The sequence below is a fragment of the Nerophis lumbriciformis genome, linkage group LG22 (genome assembly GCF_033978685.3).
Source record: "Nerophis lumbriciformis linkage group LG22, RoL_Nlum_v2.1, whole genome shotgun sequence".
NCBI lineage: Eukaryota > Metazoa > Chordata > Actinopteri > Syngnathiformes > Syngnathidae > Nerophis > Nerophis lumbriciformis.
Window position 1 is genome coordinate 41,170,493 of NC_084569.2, and position 20,667 is coordinate 41,191,159.

A 20,667-nucleotide genomic window follows, 5' to 3' on the forward strand; every position below is an offset into this window, starting at 1 on the left:
AAAGTGTTATAACTTGCATCAAGTTCAATAATAAATCAAATAACTTGCATCAAGTTCAATAATAAATAAAATAAAAGTGCCACTTTGCAATCTCTGCACAAAAAAAAAGGAGGAGCTATGCATTTGGCAAGACAGGGCAAGTGACAGCACTTTCCCCCAGGAGAGCCACCTTGCTTCACTGTGAAACAGCACGGCTGTATGATCAGCTCCCATTTCCTCACACAGTGCAGAGAACAGTCGCACTTTCAGTGGTCGTGTTTTGATCAAATTTACCGCGCTCACAACATGTTAAAACCTCATTGAGATCGGGGCTGAGCTGCCTTGACGCGAGTGCTTCCCGGTGAATGACACAGTGTGTGCCCGTCACATTTTTGTTTCTCTGCAGGCGCTGGCTCTGGCTCGACGACCTTTGAGGTGCGAGTCACAAATGTATGTATTTGTGTAATTGTGGTCCACACATTAGCCTGCTACCCATCCGCGCGAAAGTTTGTTCCGTTTAGCCCCGCCCCCATTAGTTACTGTTGCTATGTCTGTCAAACTTTCGCTCGTACCGAGAAATATAAAGCCTACAGTAAAAATAAGTACCGGTAATTTCCATTTATTTATATAGCGGATTTCACAGACAGAATCACAAAGTGATTTACAGTGTGTATAGAAAATGAAAGCATAGTAAAAAAAATAATCTAAGAATATAATAATAAATAAATAAAATTTAAAGTGAAATTTCCTCCCGTTCCTCGCGCCCCACCTGTCATGTCTCTATTCCCCACCAGTGGGGCGCGCCCCACACTTTGAGAAACGCTGCTGTAAAGTTATACAGTATATGCCTTGTGCTCTTATTTTGAAGACGCTAAGAGCGGAAGTGGTGACACGTTGTGGTGGAGCATAGTTTTGAAAACAAAACAGTATATGCCTTCAAAATAAGAGCAAATTATGGTTTTAAATGTATTTGTGCGTAAAAATATGAATTACCAGCAGCATCCATTGTAAGAGAATTTAAAACCCTGAGCACGAAGTGTTAAAAGTGACGCAGTGAGGTTTACACAGGACGCATTGTTGACAGGATAACGGCTCATATAGTCATTTATTTCACACCCAGGGGGTTCTGTATCCTACAAAAAACAACAACAAGAATAAAACAAACAAGAGCAATACGAGCGGCAGATTAAAACAAAACATAATGAAATCACGCTGCGTTCATAAATCTCGCGGTATTACGGGAAGTGACACCCTTTCCGGTATGCGCGGTGTTTTCTTTCAAACCGTCCAATGGCGTGGCTTGCTTGGCTTCTGCTGCTCAAACTGTCCAATCAGAAGGCTCGCTTCCAGGAATTTAAAGGTCTGTGCGGCATTTCTGTCACACTCACTCTTTTCTCCACCAGCCGGTGAGTAAGTGCTGCTTTTTTTCCCCTCGCGATATTTAATCGATTAAAACACATTTTACAACTTTACACGGTTTATAATTTGGATTGGTAGTCGAAATTATTATTATTAATTTTTTTTTAAATTTGTCGACTTGTCGTGCTTTATACGTGCGCTGACGTCACGCTAAAGTGTCACGAGGCAGCGGCGCCAAGTTGACTTGTTAGCTAACAACGTTCTTCTTCTGTGGGGGGGTGGACAGGAACTGCTTTATAACATCAACTTTTTTCCTGCCGACGAGCTTCTTTTGACACTTGGGAGGAGGCAAAAATGTCCGAGAACGCCGAACGTCTGAATAAGTTCAAGAACAAAGGCAAAGATGTGAATGTAAGTGTGGTAGTTAGTTAGTTAGTCGCTACGCTAAACACGTATTTATTTACGTAACAAATGTGAGGTATTTTCTAATCACTTTTTTTTTTTTTACGTAAAAAAAATAAGTATTGTGTAAATATATTTTTTTAATAAATGTTATTTCCTTAGAAAATCACTTGTTTACTTTAATAAATGGTTGGTACTTTGTTAATCGTTTTATTACGTAAAAAAAAAAAATGTTAGGAGCTTCGACGCAGGAGGGTGATGGTCTCCGTCGAACTCCGCAAAGCCAAGAAAGATGACCAAATGTTCAAAAGAAGGAACGTGAGTGAGCTTCCCGAGGACGCCACCTCCCCTCTCCAGGAGAAGAACCAAAACAAGCAGGTAAGGCTGGACGCCATTAAACGTTGCAAAGTACACACTTCCGGTCCGTCTCCACGTCGGAGTAACCGCTAATCGTCACATAAGATGTTTAGTTTTGGTAATCCTTCAATGTGTTCTTCATACATTCAAATATTGGTAACCAACACATGTTTGACGTCTTTCTGGTAATTATCACAGATGTACAGTGGGGCAAAAAAGTATTTAGTCAGCCACCGATTGTGCAAGTTCTCCCACTTAAAATGATGACAGAGGTCTGTAATTTTCATCATAGGTACACTTCAACTGTGAGAGACAGAATGTGAAAAAAAAATCCAGGAATTCACATTCTAGGATTTTTAAAGAATTTATTTGTAAATTATGGTGGAAAATAAGTATTTGGTCAGTAACAAAAATTCAACACAATACTTTGCAATATAACCTTTTGTTGGCAATAACAGAGGTCAAACGATTACTATAGGTCTTTACCAGGTTTGCACACACAGTAGCTGGTATTTTGGCCCATTCCTCCATGCAGATCTTCTCGAGAGCAGTGATGTTTTGGGGCTGTCGCCGAGCAACACGGACTTTCAACTCCCTCCATAGATTTTCTATTGGGTTGAGGTCTGGAGACTGGCTAGGCCACTCCAGGACTTTCAAATGCTTCTTACGGAGCCACTCCTTCGTTGCCCGGGCGGTGTGTTTGGGATCATTGTCATGCTGGAAGACCCAGCCACGTTTCATCTTCAAAGCTCTCACTGATGGAAGGAGGTTTTGGCTCAAAATCTCACGATACATGGCCCCCTTCATTCTTTCCTTAACACGGATCAGTCGGCCTGTCCCCTTAGCAGAAAAACAGCCCCAAAGCATGATGTTTCCACCCCCATGCTTCACAGTAGGTATGGTGTTCTTAGGATGCTACTCAGTATTCTTCTTCCTCCAAACACGACGAGTTGAGTTTATACCAAAAAGTTCTATTTTGGTTTCATCTGACCACATGACATTCTCCCAATCCTCTGCTGTATCATCCATGTGCTCTCTGGCAAACTTCAGAGGGGCCTGGACATGCACTGGCTTAAGCAGGGGGACACGTCTGGCACTGCAGGATTTGATTCCCTGTCGGCGTAGTGTGTTACTGATGGTAACCTTTGTTACTTTGGTCCCAGCTCTCTGCAGGTCATTCACCAGGTCCCCCCGTGTGGTTCTGGGATTTTTGCTCACCGTTCTCATGATCATTTTGACCCCACGGGATGAGATCTTGCGTGGAGCCCCAGATCGAGAGAGATTATCAGTGGTCTTGCATGTCTTCCATTTTCTGATAATTGCTCCCACAGTTGATTTTTTCACACCAAGCTGCTTGCCTATTGTAGATTCACTCTTCACAGTCTGGTGCAGGTCTACAATTCTTTTCCTGGTGTCCTTCGACAGCTCTTTGGTCTTGGCCATAGTGGAGTTTGGAGTCTGACTGTTTGAGGCTGTGGACAGGTGTCTTTTATACAGATAACCAGTTCAAATAGGTGTCATTAATACAGGTAACAAGTGGAGGACAGAAGAGCTTCTTAAAGAAGAAGTTACAGGTCTGTGAGAGCCAGAGATCTTCCTTGTTTGAAGTGACCAAATACTTATTTTCCACCATGATTTACAAATAAATTCTTTAAAATTCCTACAATGTGAATTCCTGGATTTTTTTTTCACATTCTGTCTCTCACAGTTGAAGTGTACCTATGATGAAAATTACAGACCTCTGTCATCATTTTAAGTGGGAGAACTTGTACAATCGGTGGCTGACTAAATACTTTTTTGTCCCACTGTATATCCTGCTTGTTCAGTCATCTTATAGAAGCAGCAAGGATATTTTAGCACAGGCGTCAAACTCAAGGCTCGGGGGCCAGATCTGTCACGCCACCTGACTTTATATGGCCTGGAGATGTCAATGATGTACTTTTTAATTTCTCATTGAATGTATTCGTTCAGAAAATGAAATGCAACACGTATTATATAATTATACTAAAGGTACCGGTACCAAAATGTACTTCGATACTTTTCTAAATAAAGAGGACCACAAAAAAATGGCATTGTCTTTATTTGAACAAAAAATGTTAGTGTACATGAAACATATGTTTATTATTGTAATTTAGTCCTTAAATAAAATAGTGAACATACTAGACAACTTGTCTTTTAGTAGTAAGTAAACAAACAAAGACTCCTAATTAGTCTGCAGTAACATATTGTGTCATTTATACACCTATTATTTTGTACACATTATGAGGGACAAACTGTAAAAATTGATTATTAATCTACTTGTTCATTTACTGTTAATATCTGCTTATTTTCTGTTTGAACATGTTCTATCTACACTTCTGTTAAAATGTAATAATCACTTATTCTTCTCTTCTTTGATACTTGACATTAGTTTTGGATGATACCACACATTTAGGTATGGATGTGATACCAAGTAGTTACAGGATCATACATTGGTCATATTCAAAGTCCTCATGTGTCCAGGGACGTATTTACTGACTTTATAAACATTATATGAATTTAAAAAACAGGAATTTTCTGATCATAAGAAATATCGATGTAATCATAGTAATATTGACTAGATATGCTCCTGTACTTGGTATCATTACAGTGGATGTCAGGTGTAGATCCACCCATGGCATTTGTTTACATTGTGACGCCGGTGAACTATTGTATCCTCCTACGGTGTGTAATGATGCATGATTAGCAATTCCTCGTCCTCCAGTGATAATGCTACGTGTAAGAAACTTGCTTTATTTGTCGGCATTGAGAACCGGATTAGTGATTTAGAAGTAGCTAAAACACTGTGGATGGATGTTAGCCGCTAGCTAGCTAGCCATGTCTTAAAGCAGCTCTTCCTGAGGGTGTTGCAGTGTTATAACTTCACTAGGGCTGCACCTAACGATTATTTTTCTATCGATTAATCTATAGATTATTTTTTCGATGAATCGGTTAATCTATAGATTATTTTTTCGATTAATCTATAGATTATTTTTCCTTTTACCGATTTTTTTTAAATTTAAAATGAAGAGGAAAAAATAAATGTAGGCCAGTTTTTTCAAAAGGCATGGCTTTTATTTGCAAAAAAAAAAAGTATGGCCACTCAGTCAACATTGACAACAACATGACAAAATATTCTGTAACAATGTAAACATTTAAAACTTTTAACATTTAACAAAATTAAAAGTAGCTTATTTGCTTTTTAATGTGCAAATATAAAAGTAAACATCCAGTGCAAATCTTAATATTCTGGAATAGTATAAGCATTTCAAAAGTAAAAGTATTGCTTATTTTGCTTTAAAATGTGCAAAAATAAAGATAAACATCCAATACAAAAAAGTGCAAAACGGAAATATTCTGTAACAAGTGTAAACATTTCAACAAAAGTAAAAATATTGCTTATTTGCTAAAATGTGCAAAAATAAAGCTAAACATCCAATACAAAAAAGTGTACAGTGTAAACATTTCAACAAAAGTAAAAGTATTGCTTATTTTGCTTAATAACACAACAATGATAGTATGATTAAAGTGAAAGTTAATTGTTGGTTTGTACATAGTATATGTAACTGTTAATGTTGTAAAAGGTATTTGCACAACTAATTAACGTTAGCGTTTGTGACACGTCTTGTGCCGTGGGGTTCTTTCAGGACCGACAGACTGAACGCCAGACGGCTTTGCCAGGTTTACAATCTTTTAATTTTACACAAAGTCTTTTCTCTTCCAACTGCGCGGATCGCGCACCTGGGCACGATTGCGGCGTCGCTCCCGGCGCGCCCCGCCTCGCCGCTCGCTCGCCGCCGCCGCCGCCTCTCCACAGCGTTAAAGAGGAGCGCGTCTTTGTAAACACTGAACAGGCACGCCAAACGCGCCTCTCAGAGCGAAACGGTGCTTTAGTTTATGAATTTACAACGCAGATACAAATGACACATTCATGTTTTTGTGTAATAATGACAACGTATACGCACGCGGACGATTGACTTGATGGTGATGGCAAGAACGCTGTCGGGGATTTTCTTTTCAAATGTTCGTTCATAGCCGTTGTGCTGCTATGATAGGCCATTTCCGCTCGACACAGTGTGCATACAACAACATTATTAGGCCGTTTATTGAAATACTCCCACACTTTTGACGACTTTTGGCGTGCTTTTTTCCCCTCGCTCGCATCGTCTGCTTTGCGCTCCGCCGTGACAGTAAAGTAGAGTGACGTAAATATGCGACGCGCCGACGCACAAAAACGGCGTCGACGTATTTACGTAACCGATGACGTCGACTACGTCGACGCGTCGTTTCAGCCTTAAACTTCACCTTTATCTTGACTTTTTACACCAAAATGCGTCGCGCTACTTTTTAGAGGCAGTATAATACAGAGTATGATTAATTAGTATCGCGGTACTATACTAGTACTGGTATAGCGTACAACCCTAATAGAAGTAAATACACTTTTCCATGATATTCAAAATTTTTGGAAAGGGTCAGTAAAGTGCAACAGTTTTTATCCAAAACCACATCCATCCATCCATCCATTTTCTACCGCTTATTCCCTTCGGGGTCGCGGGGGGCGCTGGAGCCTATCTCAGCTACAATCGGGCGGAAGGCGGGGTATCCAAAACCACATAACACCGCATAAAGTGGAGTAATCCTCAGATGGTACCCACAAGGGTGTCATCCAATAACCATGTACCCTATTGGTGCTGCGTAAGTAACAAGATCAGACTGGTACTCTGGTGGCCATCAGATGGTATTTGTCTGGTATTGTTACTGTATGAAGGTGTGTCCATGCGTTTTGAAGTTTTAGACCCCAGGAAGAATACTACTACTACTAGTGGGGATCTTGGTAAACGTCAGGTGGTTACAGTTGCATAATGTCTGAGAAGGATGCAGCCATGTGTTTAGTCCTTCTCCATTCAAGCGAATGTTTTGTGGACATGACTGACATGGATCTCCTCTGCACATGTAAGACATCGGGTCAATGGAGTGTTGCAGAGATCCTCACTGGCGTGAACAGCGGCAACATGGAGACCCAGCTCCAGGCAACACAAGCAGCGCGGTAAATATTGTTTTTTTCAACGCACACAAACTGATTTCTTGCCACGAAAAGTCACTTTCTTTTGTGTTTGTTGGGAAAAAAAAGCAAACTGCTGTCCCGGGAGAAGCATCCCCCCATCTGCCAGATCATCAGTGCGGGTCTTATCTCCAAGTTTGTGTCCTTCCTGGGGCTGTCCTCGTGCCCTCCCATCCAGTTCGAGGCTTCCTGGGCACTGACCAACATTGCCTCTGGGACGTCCGACCAGACGGCCGCCGTGGTCGAGGGCGGAGCCATCCCCGCCTTCATCCGCCTGATCATTTCCCCTCACCAGCACATCAGTGAGCAGGCCGTCTGGGCTCTTGGAAACATTGCAGGTGACATTCTTCATTGAATCTTACGCAACGGACTTTCTACTGGCCAGACTAAACAAAGTGTGTTGTGAATATAATAAACAGGTGATGGATCAGCTATGAGGGACATGGTGATCAAGTATGGAGCTGTGGCCCCCCTGCTGAGTCTGATCACAGTTCCAGACCTTTCTCTATTAAGTGTAAGTACTTGGAGTCACTAGTCCGTCTGCACGCATGCAGCTGACAGTTTAGGTTCTGTGCGCAGGAAAAAATGCAATTTATTGTGTGAATGCTCCAAAACATTTGGTTTTCTACACCAAAATTCATCCATTTATTCTTATTTTTCTTCTGCATATTTTGGCGCATTCTCCCTTCCACGTTTTTCATCCGGTTTTGATTCAAACCGTTTAACCCAGGGGTCGGCAACCCAAAATGTTGAAAGAGCCATATTGGACCAAAAATACAAAAACAAATCTGTCTGGAGCCTCAAAAAAAATAAAAGCCATATTACATACAGATAGTGTGTCATGAGATATAAATTGAATTAAGAGGACTTAACGGAAAATAAATGACCTCAAATATAGCTACAAATGATGCAATATGTACATATAGCTAGCCTAAATAGCATGTTAGCATCGATTAGCTTGCAGTCATGCAGTGACCAAATATGCCCGATTAGCACTCCACACAAGTCAATAACATCAACAAAACCTTTGTGCATTCATGCACAACCTTAAAAGTTTGGTGGACAAAATAAGACAGAAAAAGAAGTAGCATAAAACACGTCCTAAAAAGTCGGAGAAAGTTATACATGTAAACAAACTACGGTGAGTTCAAGGACCGCCATAATTAGTAGGACAAAACGGCGCTCGCCAAATACTTGAATCAGTGAAGCATGTTTAATATAAACCGTGTGCTTTATAACAATTAGGGAGGTTTTGTGTCATGTTTGTCCTCCTACAGAAACCATATTAAAACCAAAAATATTTTTTCCCCCCTCATCTTTTTCCATTTTTCATACATTTTTGAAAAAGCTCCAGAGAGCCACTAGGGCGGCGCTAAATAGCCGCATGCGGCTCTAGAGCCGCGGGTTGCCGACCCCCGGTCTAGCCTATTCGGGAGTCGCGGGCTTTCCCTTGACAAATTCACAGATTTCCCAGAATTCCATGTTTTCCGGGACATTTTTTCCATTTAAAATAAATTGGCCATTTTTCAAACTTCCACCAATTCCACATTTTTCAACCTATTCAAACCATTCCACCTTCAACACATTCCACTCATCCTGGACATTCAAATTATCATTTTCCAAGTTAAAAAAATTCCAGGAATTCCCTTTTTTATATATATACACATATATATATATATATATATATATATATATATATATATATATATAATAGTAGTAGTAACATTTTTAATTAAGGAATAAAAGGAAAACCAGGTATTTTTCCAGTTCAAAAAACAACTTTGTTTTTGTCCTGATTAAGAGGAATGTTTTGACAGTGGAACGCTTGAAGTGTGTTGAAAAATGTGGAAGGAGTGGTCGCCAAAAAAGGGTCAAAAAAGTGTTTATATATATATATATATATATATATATATATATATATATATATATATATACACACTTTTTTGACCCTTTTTTTGGCGACCACTCCTTCCACATTTTTCAACAGCTATATATATATACATACATCCATCCATTTTCTACCGCTTATTCCCTTTGGGGTCGCGGGGGGCGCTGGAGCCTATCTCAGCTACAATCGGGCGGAAGGCGGGGTACACCCTGGACAAGTCGCCACCTCATCGCAGGGCCAACACAGATAGACAGACAACATTCACACTCACATCCACACACTAGGGCCAATATATATATATACCGGTGTGTATATATATATATATATATATATATATATATATATATATAGCTGTTGAAAAATGTGGAAAAATATAAGTCGCATTTTTTGGGGAAATGTATTTGACCACTCCTTCCACATTTTTCAACAGCTATATATATATATATATATATATATATATATATATATATATATATATATATAGCTGTTGAATAATGTGGAAGGAGTGGTCAAATACATTTCCCCAAAAAATGCGACTTATATATGTTTTTTTCCCTTCTTTATTATGCATTTTCGTCCGCTGCGACTTATACACCGAAAAATACAGTAGTAACATTTTTAATTAAGAAATGGCATTAAGGAATAAAAGGAAAACCAGGTATTTTTCCAGTTCAAAAAACAACTGTTTTTGTCCTGATTAAGAGGAATGTTTTGACAGTATATATATATACCGGTGTGTGTATATATAGCTGTTGAAAAATGTGGAAGGAGTGGTCGCCAAAAAAAGGGTCAAAAAAGTGTGTGTGTATATATATATATATATATATATATGAACACTTTTTTGACCCTTTTTTTGGCGACCACTCCTTCCACATTTTTCAACACACCAAGCGTTCCACTGTCTAAACATTCCTCTTAATCAGGACAAAAACACAGTTGTTTTTTGAACTGGAAAAATTCCCGTTTTTTTCTTCAATTCCTTAATGACACTTCTCAATGAAAAATGTTACGACTTCATTTCTCGACCGACTTGATAAATTCCAACACCAACCATCAAGTCTCTTAACATTTTCCAAAAAAATCCCAAATTTCCATGAATTTCCCACAATTCCCACATTTTTTATCCGATTCAAACCGTTCCAACTCCAAAATATTCAGCCTGTTGAGGAATTGCTTGCTCTCCTTCAACAGTTAAAAACAAATATCCCGAATTCCCAGTTTTTAGAGACATTTTCCCCATTCAAAATGAATTATCCATTTTTCAAACTTCCACATTTTTCAACCGATTCAACTAGTCCAGGGGTCAGCAACCCGCAGCTCCGGAGCCGCATGCGGCTCTTTGATCACTCTCATGCGGCTCAGCAGCTTACTTGCTGAACCCCCCCAATTTTCCCGTGAGACTTCCGGATTTCAGTGCCTCTCGCAGAAAACTCCCGGGATTAATTTTCACCGATTTTCACCCTTACGGCTATAATAAGGGCGTGCCATGATGGTACAACATTTGGCGCCCTCTACAATCTGTATTAACAGCGTGCCAGCCCAACACTTGTTATACAATATACATCTTCTGCTTGCACACGTACGTGACAGCAAGGCATACTTGGTCAACAGCCACACAGGTTACACTGACGGTGACCATATAAAACAACTTTAACACTCTTACTAATAATGCGCCACACTTTGAACCAAAACCAAACAAGAATGACAAACACATTTCGGGAGAACATCTGCACCTTAACACAACAGAACAAACACCCAGAATCCCATGCAGCCCTGACTCTTCCGGGCTACATTATACACCCCTGCTACCACCAAACCCCGCCCCCACCCCAAGCCTGCTCCCTCACACATCAACCCCCCCCCTCTGTGCGTCGGTTGAGGTGGGCGGGGGTGTATAATGTAGCCCGGAAGAGTTAGGGCTGCATGGGATTCTGGGTATTTGTCCTGTTGTGTTTATGTTGTGTTACGGTGCAGATGTTCTCCCGAAATGTGTTTGTCATTCTTGTTTGGTGTGGGTTCACAGTGTGGCGCATTATTAGTAAGAGTGTTAAAGTTTTTTTTATACCGCCACCGTCAGTGTAACCTGTGTGGTTGTTGACCAAGTATGCATTGCTGTCACCTACGTGAGCAAGCGGAAGCCCCATACAACATGTGGCTGATCAGGCACGCTGATTGTAGTGTATCTTATGCATTATTTCATTTTAAATTTCAAAAAAAAATTTGGCTCCCTTTGTTATCTTTAATTTGTGAAACTGGTCAAAATGGCTCTTTGACTGGTAAAGGTTGCCGACCCCTGAACTAGTCCAACTAACACATTCCAAACCAAATTCCGTTTATCCTGGAAATTCAAACTGTTCAACATTCAAACTATTCTTACATTCTGTCAGCATTGGTGCATTCACACGTCATTTCTTCAAGAATCGCCTCATCTAGTTATTTGTATGTTTTCCCCAGTCGGCTTACCTGAGAAATGTGGCGTGGACCGTGTCCAACCTGTGCCGCAACAAGAACCCGTCCCCTCCTATAAGTACCATCCAGCAGCTCCTCCCCGCCCTCATCCGTCTCCTCCACCACGCCGACAAGGAGGTGATGACGGACGCCTGCTGGGGCGTGTCCTACCTGACCGACGGCACCAATGACCGCATCGAGGTGGTGGTCCAAGCGGGCCTGGTGCCTCGCCTGGTGCAACTGCTGGGCTGCGGAGAGATCTCTGTGTTGGTTAGTACCTCCAAGACTTGGTCTCGTCGTGCGGCCTGAAGGAACTAAGGCCTCTTCCTCGCCCTATCCTCAGACCGCCTCCCTGCGTGCCATCGGTAACATCGTGACGGGCACAGACGAGCAGACTCAGGCGGTGCTCAATGCCGGGGTCCTGGCCATGTTTCCCCCGTTACTGTGCCACAACAAGGCCAACATTCAGAAGGAGGCCGCCTGGACTTTATCCAACATCACTGCGGGAAAAGAGAGCCAGATCCAGGAGGTCATGGATGCAGGCCTGGTTCCACATTTGGTCAACGTGCTGATCAGGGTAGGTTATTGCTTCTCCCGCCACTCTTCCCGTTATCTCACTCACACTGCGTGGTTGTCTTGGTGCAGGGCGACTACAAAACCCAGAAGGAGGCCGTGTGGGCAGTTACAAATTTCACCAGCGGGGGCACTGTGGAGCAGGTGGTGCACCTGGTGCAGTGCAATGTGCTGGAGCCTCTTCTCACCCTGCTCTCCTCCAAGGACAGCAAGACTGTCCTGGTCATCTTGGACGCCATCACCAACATATTCTTGGTAGGTGCAACACACTTGGACCCTTGTGTTCTGGTTCGCAGTCTGAAATTAGGCGAGGTTGATTTTTTTTCATTAAATTGCATTGTTTTTAACTGCAACGTTGTTAGAAACAAAGTATACCGTATTTTCCGCACCATAAGCCGCCCCGTGTTGTAAGCCGCATCTAACTGCGCTAAAGGAATGTCAAAAAAACAGTCAAATAGGTCAGTCAAACTTTAATAATATATTAAAACCAGCGTGATGTGGGCGCGCATGGAGTCGTATATCAACATGGACAGAGCTGCGTGAAAAAAGCCACCCGGCCTCTTCGCGTAAACTTAAACTTACCTTAACCACTCGCTCATCTTTTCTTCATCCATCCCTTCGAGTTAGCTTTTATGATGACGCCGGCTGGAAAGGTCTCTTTTGGCAAGGTCTTCCTTTTGAATATCACCATGGGTGGAAGTTTCTGGCCATTAGCATGGCAAGCTAGAACCACAGTGAAGGATGACTTCTCATTCCCTGTGGTGCGAATATTCACCGTACGTGCTCCCGTTGTATCCACAGTGCGGTTCACAGGAATATCAGTTGCTGTGAAATAGTAATCCGTGTGCGGATGGAGAGATTGCGTCTTTTCATGAACCGGATCCCTGACGCTTAGTAGGAGCCATTTTGTGGTCTTTACAGATGTAAACACACAAAGGAAATGAAACGTACCGGTACGGTAATATCCGCGCGCTTTTTCTACTTCTACGCGGGCGGGTGGTTGCTTACAGTAGAAGAAGAAGCGCTTCCTGTTCTATGGGGGCGGGTGCTTACCTTGGCGGTTGCTTGCGTAGAAGAAGCGCTTCCTGTTCTACCGGGAAAAAAGATGGCGGCTGTTTACCGTAGTTGCGAGACCTAAACTTTATGAAAATGAATCGTAATAGTAATCCATATATAAAGCGCACCGGGTTAAAAGCCGCACTGTCAGCTTTTGAGTAAATTTGTGGTTTTTAGGTGCGGCTAATAGTGCGGAAAATACGATACACACTTTCTCCTCAGACCTCTTGCAGGTCCAAACGACTCCCATTATCAGTCAATTCCCCGCGAGAGAGGGGCAGAGTAGAAAAGAGAGACGGCAGATCAACCGCCCCACCATTTTGGGGCGGCATAGCTCGGTTGGTAGAGCGGCCGTGCCAGCAACTTGAGGGTTGCAGGTTCGATCCCCGCTGCCGCCATCCTAGTCACTGCCGTTGTGTCCTTGGGCAAGACACTTCACCCACCTGCTCCCAGTGCCACCCATACTGCTTTAAATGGAACTTAGATATTGGCTTTCACTAAGTAAAGCGCTTTGATTCACTAGAGAAAAAGCGCTGTATAAATATAATTCACTCACTCACAACTGGTCTCTTTGTATAAATGAGTTTTAAGATGGGACTTGAATGCTTCTACTGAGGTAGCATCGGTAACTGTTAGCGGTAGGGCATTCCAGAGTACTGGAGCCCCAATAGAAAACGCTCTAAAGCCCGCAGACTAGAGATGCGCGGATAGGCAATTATTTCATCCGCAACCGCATCAGAAAGTCGTCAACCATCCGCAGTCCACCCGATGTAACATTTGATCAGAACCGCATCCGCCCGCACCCGCCCGTTGTTATATATCTAATATAGACGATGCAAGGCATTAGTGAGGTTATAAAGCTTTTGCCTGTTAAAGAAAGGAGACTGATCCAATGCAACACAGACATTCGCGTGCCACGCTGTCACGACCCAGACGCACACCAGTGCGCAATCATATGGGAGCCGCGCTGAGCGCACCTCCAAGCGTGTCTCGCTGCCGGCGACGGCCGGGTATATGGGCCCGACGCTCGAGCGCCATCCATTTTCAGGGCTAGTTGATTCGGCAGGTGGGTTGTTACACACTCCTTAGCGGGTTCCAACTTCCATGGCCACCGTCCTAGCTGCTGTCTATATCAACCAGGGTGAGCCCCACCCCTTTCGTGAGCGCACTGCGCGCGGAGTGACCCCTGTTACGCGCCCCCGGCCCCGGGGGTGGCGGGCAGGTAAGCTGCTTACCTGCTGCGCGTGACGCCGGCAAAGGCGGACGAGGCGGGGTGTCGGTGCGGTGGGCGCGGTGGTGACCCTGGACGTGCGTCGGGCCCTTCTCGCGGATCGCCTCAGCTACGGCTCCCGGTGGGGCCCTCTCGGGGGAAGGGGCCTCGGTCCCGGACCCCGGCGAGGCGTCCCTTCTCCGCTCAGTAAAAGTGTCCATCTCTTTTTTTTTTTTTTCTTCTGTTGTGGCATATGCTGCAGGTGCCTGCTCGTTTTTCGTATGTGGGTAACAACATTTAACTATGTATATATATTTACCAATTGGTTTAACTGCCACCCGCCTGAATCTATTTAAAATCAAAATTTTTTTTATTTCAACCACCCGACCCGACCCGCGTATAAAATCTAATTTTTTTTAAATTTCATCCGCACGATCCGCGGTAATGCAACAACATTTTGTACCAACTGTAATCTTCTAATGCTAGACATAAGGAGCCCCCAAAATAATAGGTTACAGTAATGGAGACCTAGTGAGCGCATGAATAATGACCTCAGCGTCTGTGGTGGAGAAAAAGAGACATTTGAGTGATATTAAGGAGATGAAAGAAGGCTGTTTGAGTAACACTCTTTATGTGTGACTCAAATGAGAGAGTTGGGTGGAAGATAACTGCTATATTTTAATAGACTAATCCTTAGACTATGCTTTTTTTCCATGGAAAACCATAATAATGCCATTGGGGAAAATATTGCTTTGGTGTAATTGCAGCACTTAACCACTAGACGGTGCCAGTAAACCTCAGAGCGTTGATGAATGGCTTCAACTGCTGAAGTGCAATAAATGATCTTTGGCAGTTGTCAACTCAGAAAATATGAAAACTAGGGCTGTCAAAATTAACAAGTAACTCATGTGATTAATCACACAAAATCATCGCATTAATCACAGGCATGTAAAATGTATAAAAAAATACATTATTTTTGCATGAAAATATTTTACTGTACTTGGTATCATTACAGTGGATGTCAGGTGTAGATCCACACATGGCATTTGTTTACATTGTGACGCCAGTGAGCTATTGTATCCTCCTATGGTGTGTAGTGAAGCTCCTCCTCCAGTGATAATGTTACCTGTAAGAAACTCCCTTTATTTGTCGCCATGGAGGCGAGGATTAGTGATTTAGAAGTAGCTAAAACACTGGATGGACGTTAGCCGCTAACTAGCTAGCCATGTCTTAAAGCAGCTCTTCCTGAGGGTGTTTCAGTGTTATAACTTCACCTTTATCTTGACTTTTTACACCAAAATGCGTTCATTCTCCCTTTTCTGTCTACACACTGTGTCTGCTTGTAAGTACTCCGTGTGTGTGCGCTGCCCAACATGCTCCTCTGCTCGTAAAACCAGCAATGTCACCACGTGACAACGCGCCGTCATGCCTGTTAAGAAAGGGGGGTGTGACCAGTACTTTTTAGAGGCAGTATAGTACCGAATATGATTCATTAGTAGGGCTGCAGCTAACGATTATTTTTCTATCGATTAATCTATAGATTATTTTTTCGATTAATCGGTTAATCTATAGATTATTTTTTTCGATTAATCTATAGATTATTTTTCCTTTTTACCGATTTTTTTTATTTATTTAAAATGAAGAGGGAAAAATAAATGTAGGCCAGTTTTTTCAAAAGGCATTGCTTTTATTTACAAAAAAAAAAGTATGGCCACTAGTCAGTCAACATTGACAACAACATGACAAAATATTCTGTAACAATGTAAACATTTAAAACTTTTAACATTTAACAAAATTAAAAGTAGCTTATTTGCTTTTTAATGTGCAAATATAAAAGTAAACATCCAGTGCAAATCTTAATATTCTGGAATAGTATAAGCATTTCAAAAGTAAAAGTATTGCTTATTTTGCTTTAAAATGTGCAAAAATAAAGATAAACATCCAATACAAAAAAGTGCAAAACGGAAATATTCTGTAACAAGTGTAAACATTTCAACAAAAGTTAAAGTATTGCTTATTTGCTAAAATGTGCAAAAATAAAGCTAAACATCCAATACAAAAAAGTGTACAGTGTAAACATTTCAACAAAAGTAAAAGTATTGCTTATTTTGCTTAATAACACAACAATGATAGTATGATTAAAGTGAAAGTTAATTGTTGGTTTGTACATAGTATATGTAACTGTTAATGTTGTAAAAGGTATTTGCACAACTAATTAACGTTAGCGTTTGTGACACGTCTTGTGCCGTGGGGTTCTTTCAGGACCGACAGACTGAACGCCAGACGGCTTTGCCAGGTTTACAATCTTTTAATTTTACACAAAGTCTTTTCTCTTCCAACTGCGCGGATCGCGCACCTGGGCACGATTGCGGCGTCGCTCCCGGCGCGCCCCGCCTCGCCGCTCGCTCGCCGCCGCCGCCTCTCCACAGCGTTAAAGAGGAGCGCGTCTTTGTAAACACTGAACAGGCACGCCAAACGCGCCTCTCAGAGCGAAACGGTGCTTTAGTTTAAGAATTTACAACGCAGATACAAATGACACATTCATGTTTTTGTGTAATAATGACAACGTATACGCGCGCGGACGATTGACTTGTTGATGGTGATGGCAAGAACGCTGTCGGGGGTTTTCTTTTCAAATGTTGGTTCATAGCCGTTGTGCTGCTATGATAGGCCATTTCCGCTCGACACAGTGTGCATACAACAACATTATTAGGCCGTTTATTGAAATACTCCCACACTTTTGACGACTTTTGGCGTGCTTTTTTCCCCTCGCTTGCATCGTCTGCTTTGCGCTCCGCCATGACAGTAAAGTAGTGTGACGTAAATATGCGACGCGCCGACGCACAAAAACGGCGTCGACGTATTTACGTAACCGATGACGTCGACTATGTCGACGCCTCGTTTCAGCCTTATTCATTAGTATTGCGATACCATACTAGTAGTGGTATACTATACAACCCTATTCTAAGAGATCTTAAGGTTGCTGAAGAGTAAAATATGACTGTAGTTTGAGGTGTGCGTACGTCCTCTCATCAGGCTGGTGACAAAATCGACGAGTCTGACAAGTTGGCCCTGATGATCGAAGAATGCGGCGGACTGGACCACATTGAAGCGCTGCAGTCTCACGAGAACGAGACCATCTACAAAGCCGCCCTCAACCTGATCGAGAAGTACTTCTCTGAAGAGGTGACATCTTTGATCAACCCTGTTGAGTCTGTGTTTGAAGCTCACTCCTGCTCTCACCTTGCTTCCTAGGACGAGGAGCTGCAGAGCGTGGCCCCCGAAGCAAACGCTGATGGTTACGCCTTCCAAATGGGTGAAAGCCAGAGCACTTTCAATTTCTAAATCAACTTCTTCCAGTCTTCATGTGTCGTGTTGTCACTGTTCTGCTTTTTTCCTTGTTCATGTTGTATGTAGTGTACATACCATCTAACACTTGATGAACCACTCATGTAAATAAATCTGTTGGATTGTGTGCAGGCATTTTTCTCTCCTTTTTCAACTAACTATGGAGCAGGGTGTCCAGCAGACATCAATAAAGCATGGCACCGCATTGTGCTTCATATAGTCTTACATGCCAGGTGGTTCCTGAAGGCTACAGGTCTACTGCCATCTTGTGGACAATGTGAGTAAATCAGATCAATGACCCTTGAATGTATTTTCATACACTGGCACAGCAAGTTATTTATGACCTGTGTCGTTACTGTAACGCTGTTAGTTTCAGCGGTAACTAGCAGAGGTGGGTAGTAACGCGCTACATTTACTCCGTTACATCTACTTGAGTAACTTTTGGGATAAATTGTACTTCTAAGAGTAGTTTTAATGCAACATACTTTTACTTTTACTTGAGTATATTTATAGAGAAGAAACGCTACTTTTACTCCGCTACTTTTATCTACATTCAGCTCGCTACTCGCTACTAATTTTGATCGATCTGTTAATGCACGCTTTGTTTGTTTTGGTCTGTCAGACAGACCTTCATAGTGCCTGCGTTTCAACAAATACAGTCACTGGTGACGTTCACTCCGTTCCACCAATCAGATGCAGTCACTGGTGACGTTGGACCAATCAAACAGAGCCAGGTGGTCACATGACCTGACTTAAACAAGTTGAAAAACTTATTGGGGTGTTACCATTTAGTGGTCAATTGTACGGAATATGTACTGTACCACAGTACAGTACATATTCCGTACAATTGACCACTAAATGGTAACACAATCTAACAATCTACTAATACAAGTTTCAATCAATCAATCAAAAGTGTGAAGGAAAAAAGACACTTTTTTTATTTCAAACGTACATCCCGTCAAAAGCCTAAAGACTGACTGCACAGTTCCTGTCTTCACAATAAAAGTGCCGCTCCATCGCGCCTGCGCTTTCAAAATAAGAGTCTCCGAAAGCCAGCGCAAACAAGCTAGCAAGCTACGGAGTTTGCCGCCAATGTATTTCTTGTAAAGTGTGTGAAAACAAATATGGAAGCTGGACAAATAAGATACCAAAAACCAACCACTTTCATGTGGTATTAGACAGAAAGGAGGAACTTTTTTTCTCCTGCATTTGAAAACGTGGACGTTATCATCACTACTGTCTGATTACAATCAATGCAAGTCATCAGAATCAGGTAATACACCAACTTATATTCTTGTCAACATGAAAGAAAGGAATCTATATGTGTTAAACATGCATGTATATTCATTAAAACACCTTTAACATGTAAACAAAAACGGCAAAATAAATAAATATAAATTATATACTGTATATATATATGTGTGTGTGTATATATATACATAAATGTGTGTGTATATGTATGTATGTATGTATGTATGTATGTATGTATGTGTATATATATATATATGATATGTGTGTGTATGTTACTCATCAGTTACTCAGTACTTGAGTAGTTTTTTCACAACATACTTTTTACTTTTACTCAAGTAAATATTTGGGTGACTACTCCTTACTTTTACTTGAGTAATAAATCTCTAAAGTAACAGTACTCTTACTTGAGTACAATTTCTGGCTACTCTACCCACCTCTGGTAACTAGTAATCTAACGCGGTATTTTTTATATTCAGTAACTCGGTTACCGTTACTACATGATGCGTTACTGCGTTATTTGACGTTATTTTTTTATGTAGTATCGGCTAGAAACAGAAGATCTGAGTGTTTTTATTGGAGCGCTGCAGTGTCGTCTTTCTGAATCTTCTTGTGTCACAAGCCGGAGGCGCTGTCTGGGTGAGGGGAGTGGGCGTGTCTGTTTACTAACAACGGAGCTCGACTGCGGCTCGGCTCGACTCGAGTGTCTTAACATGGAGGTATTCTCACTTCTTTTTTTTGTCGAGCACAAAGAAAAGAACACTTTAGTTAAATGTAAGTTGTGTCTTGGATCACAGATCCCGTCTACAGCCCAAAACAACAATTCAAATCTGCCTGGTTAGGGTTTGTGTATGTTACGTGTGCCTTCCTTAGGTGAAGCCAGCTTTACAGCTATGTTGTTATTATGCTGTTTGTTACTTATGTATGTTATGTTGCAGCTATTTGAAATAGTTTTGTCAATTTGTTCTGGCCTGAAATAAATTGGCCCTTTGAAACATGTCTTTGTGTGTTGTATGTAGACCACATGGCTTAGCAGAGTTGAGTGATGCAAATGCATGTCAAGTTGATCAACACATTGTATTATTCTCCAGTACAATAACCGTACTGAAATGAAGGCTAAAAGGGTATTAATGGGAGCTTTTAAAAGAAAAAGTAACTAAATAGTTACTTTTCACAGTAACTTCATTACTTTTTGGTGTAAGTAACTGAGTTACTTTTGAAATAAAGTAACTAGTTACTAGTTTTCAGTAACTAACCCAACACTGTTTATGACACAATCGAAACAACCTTCCCTAGTCATGGTGGGGGAAAAATGCTACTAAAGGTCACAACCTGCTCACTGAACTTTGTGGATATTATGAAAGAAAACTTCCAAACACCAAAGTCAGATAGCGTTAGCTAATATACCGTATTTTCCGCACCATAAGGCGCCCTGGGTTATAAGCCGCGCCTTCAATGAACGGCATATTTCAAAACTTTGTCCACCTATAAGCCGCCCCGTGTTGTAAGCCGCATCTAACTGCGCTAAAGGAATGTCAAAAAAACAGTCAGATAGGTCAGTCAAACTTTAATAATATATTAAAAACCAGCGTGATGTGGGCGCGCATGGAGTCGTATATCAACATGGACAGAGCTGCGTGAAAAAAGCCACCCGGCCTCTTCGCGTAAACTTAAACTTACCTTAACCACTCGCTCATCTTTTCTTCATCCATCCCTTCG

At 41.8% G+C, this 20,667-nt stretch overlaps 1 protein-coding gene across 1 annotated transcript; it reads left to right on the forward strand.

Moving 5' to 3' along the window:
• Nucleotides 1-1,361: 1,361 nt before the first annotated feature.
• Nucleotides 1,362-17,835, forward strand: kpna2 (karyopherin alpha 2 (RAG cohort 1, importin alpha 1)). The gene is made up of 11 exons (XM_061973872.2): nucleotides 1,362-1,385; nucleotides 1,625-1,749; nucleotides 1,978-2,118; nucleotides 7,074-7,162; nucleotides 7,247-7,515; nucleotides 7,597-7,691; nucleotides 11,520-11,783; nucleotides 11,857-12,090; nucleotides 12,159-12,341; nucleotides 17,389-17,538; nucleotides 17,608-17,835. The coding sequence occupies exons 2-11, from the start codon at nucleotides 1,693-1,695 to the stop codon at nucleotides 17,695-17,697; spliced, it is 1,572 nt and encodes a 523-aa protein (XP_061829856.2). The 5' UTR covers nucleotides 1,362-1,385; nucleotides 1,625-1,692; the 3' UTR covers nucleotides 17,698-17,835.
• Nucleotides 17,836-20,667: the final 2,832 nt, after the last annotated feature.

Coding starts and splice junctions, on each gene's coding strand:
- kpna2 (XM_061973872.2), top strand. CDS start 1,693: ATGTCCGAGAACGCCGAACGTCTGAATAAGTTCAAGAACAAAGGCAAA. Junction 7,692..11,519: donor CAGACCTTTCTCTATTAAGT/GTAAGTACTTGG, acceptor TGTTTTCCCCAG/TCGGCTTACCTGAGAAATGT. Junction 12,091..12,158: donor TGGTCAACGTGCTGATCAGG/GTAGGTTATTGC, acceptor GTCTTGGTGCAG/GGCGACTACAAAACCCAGAA.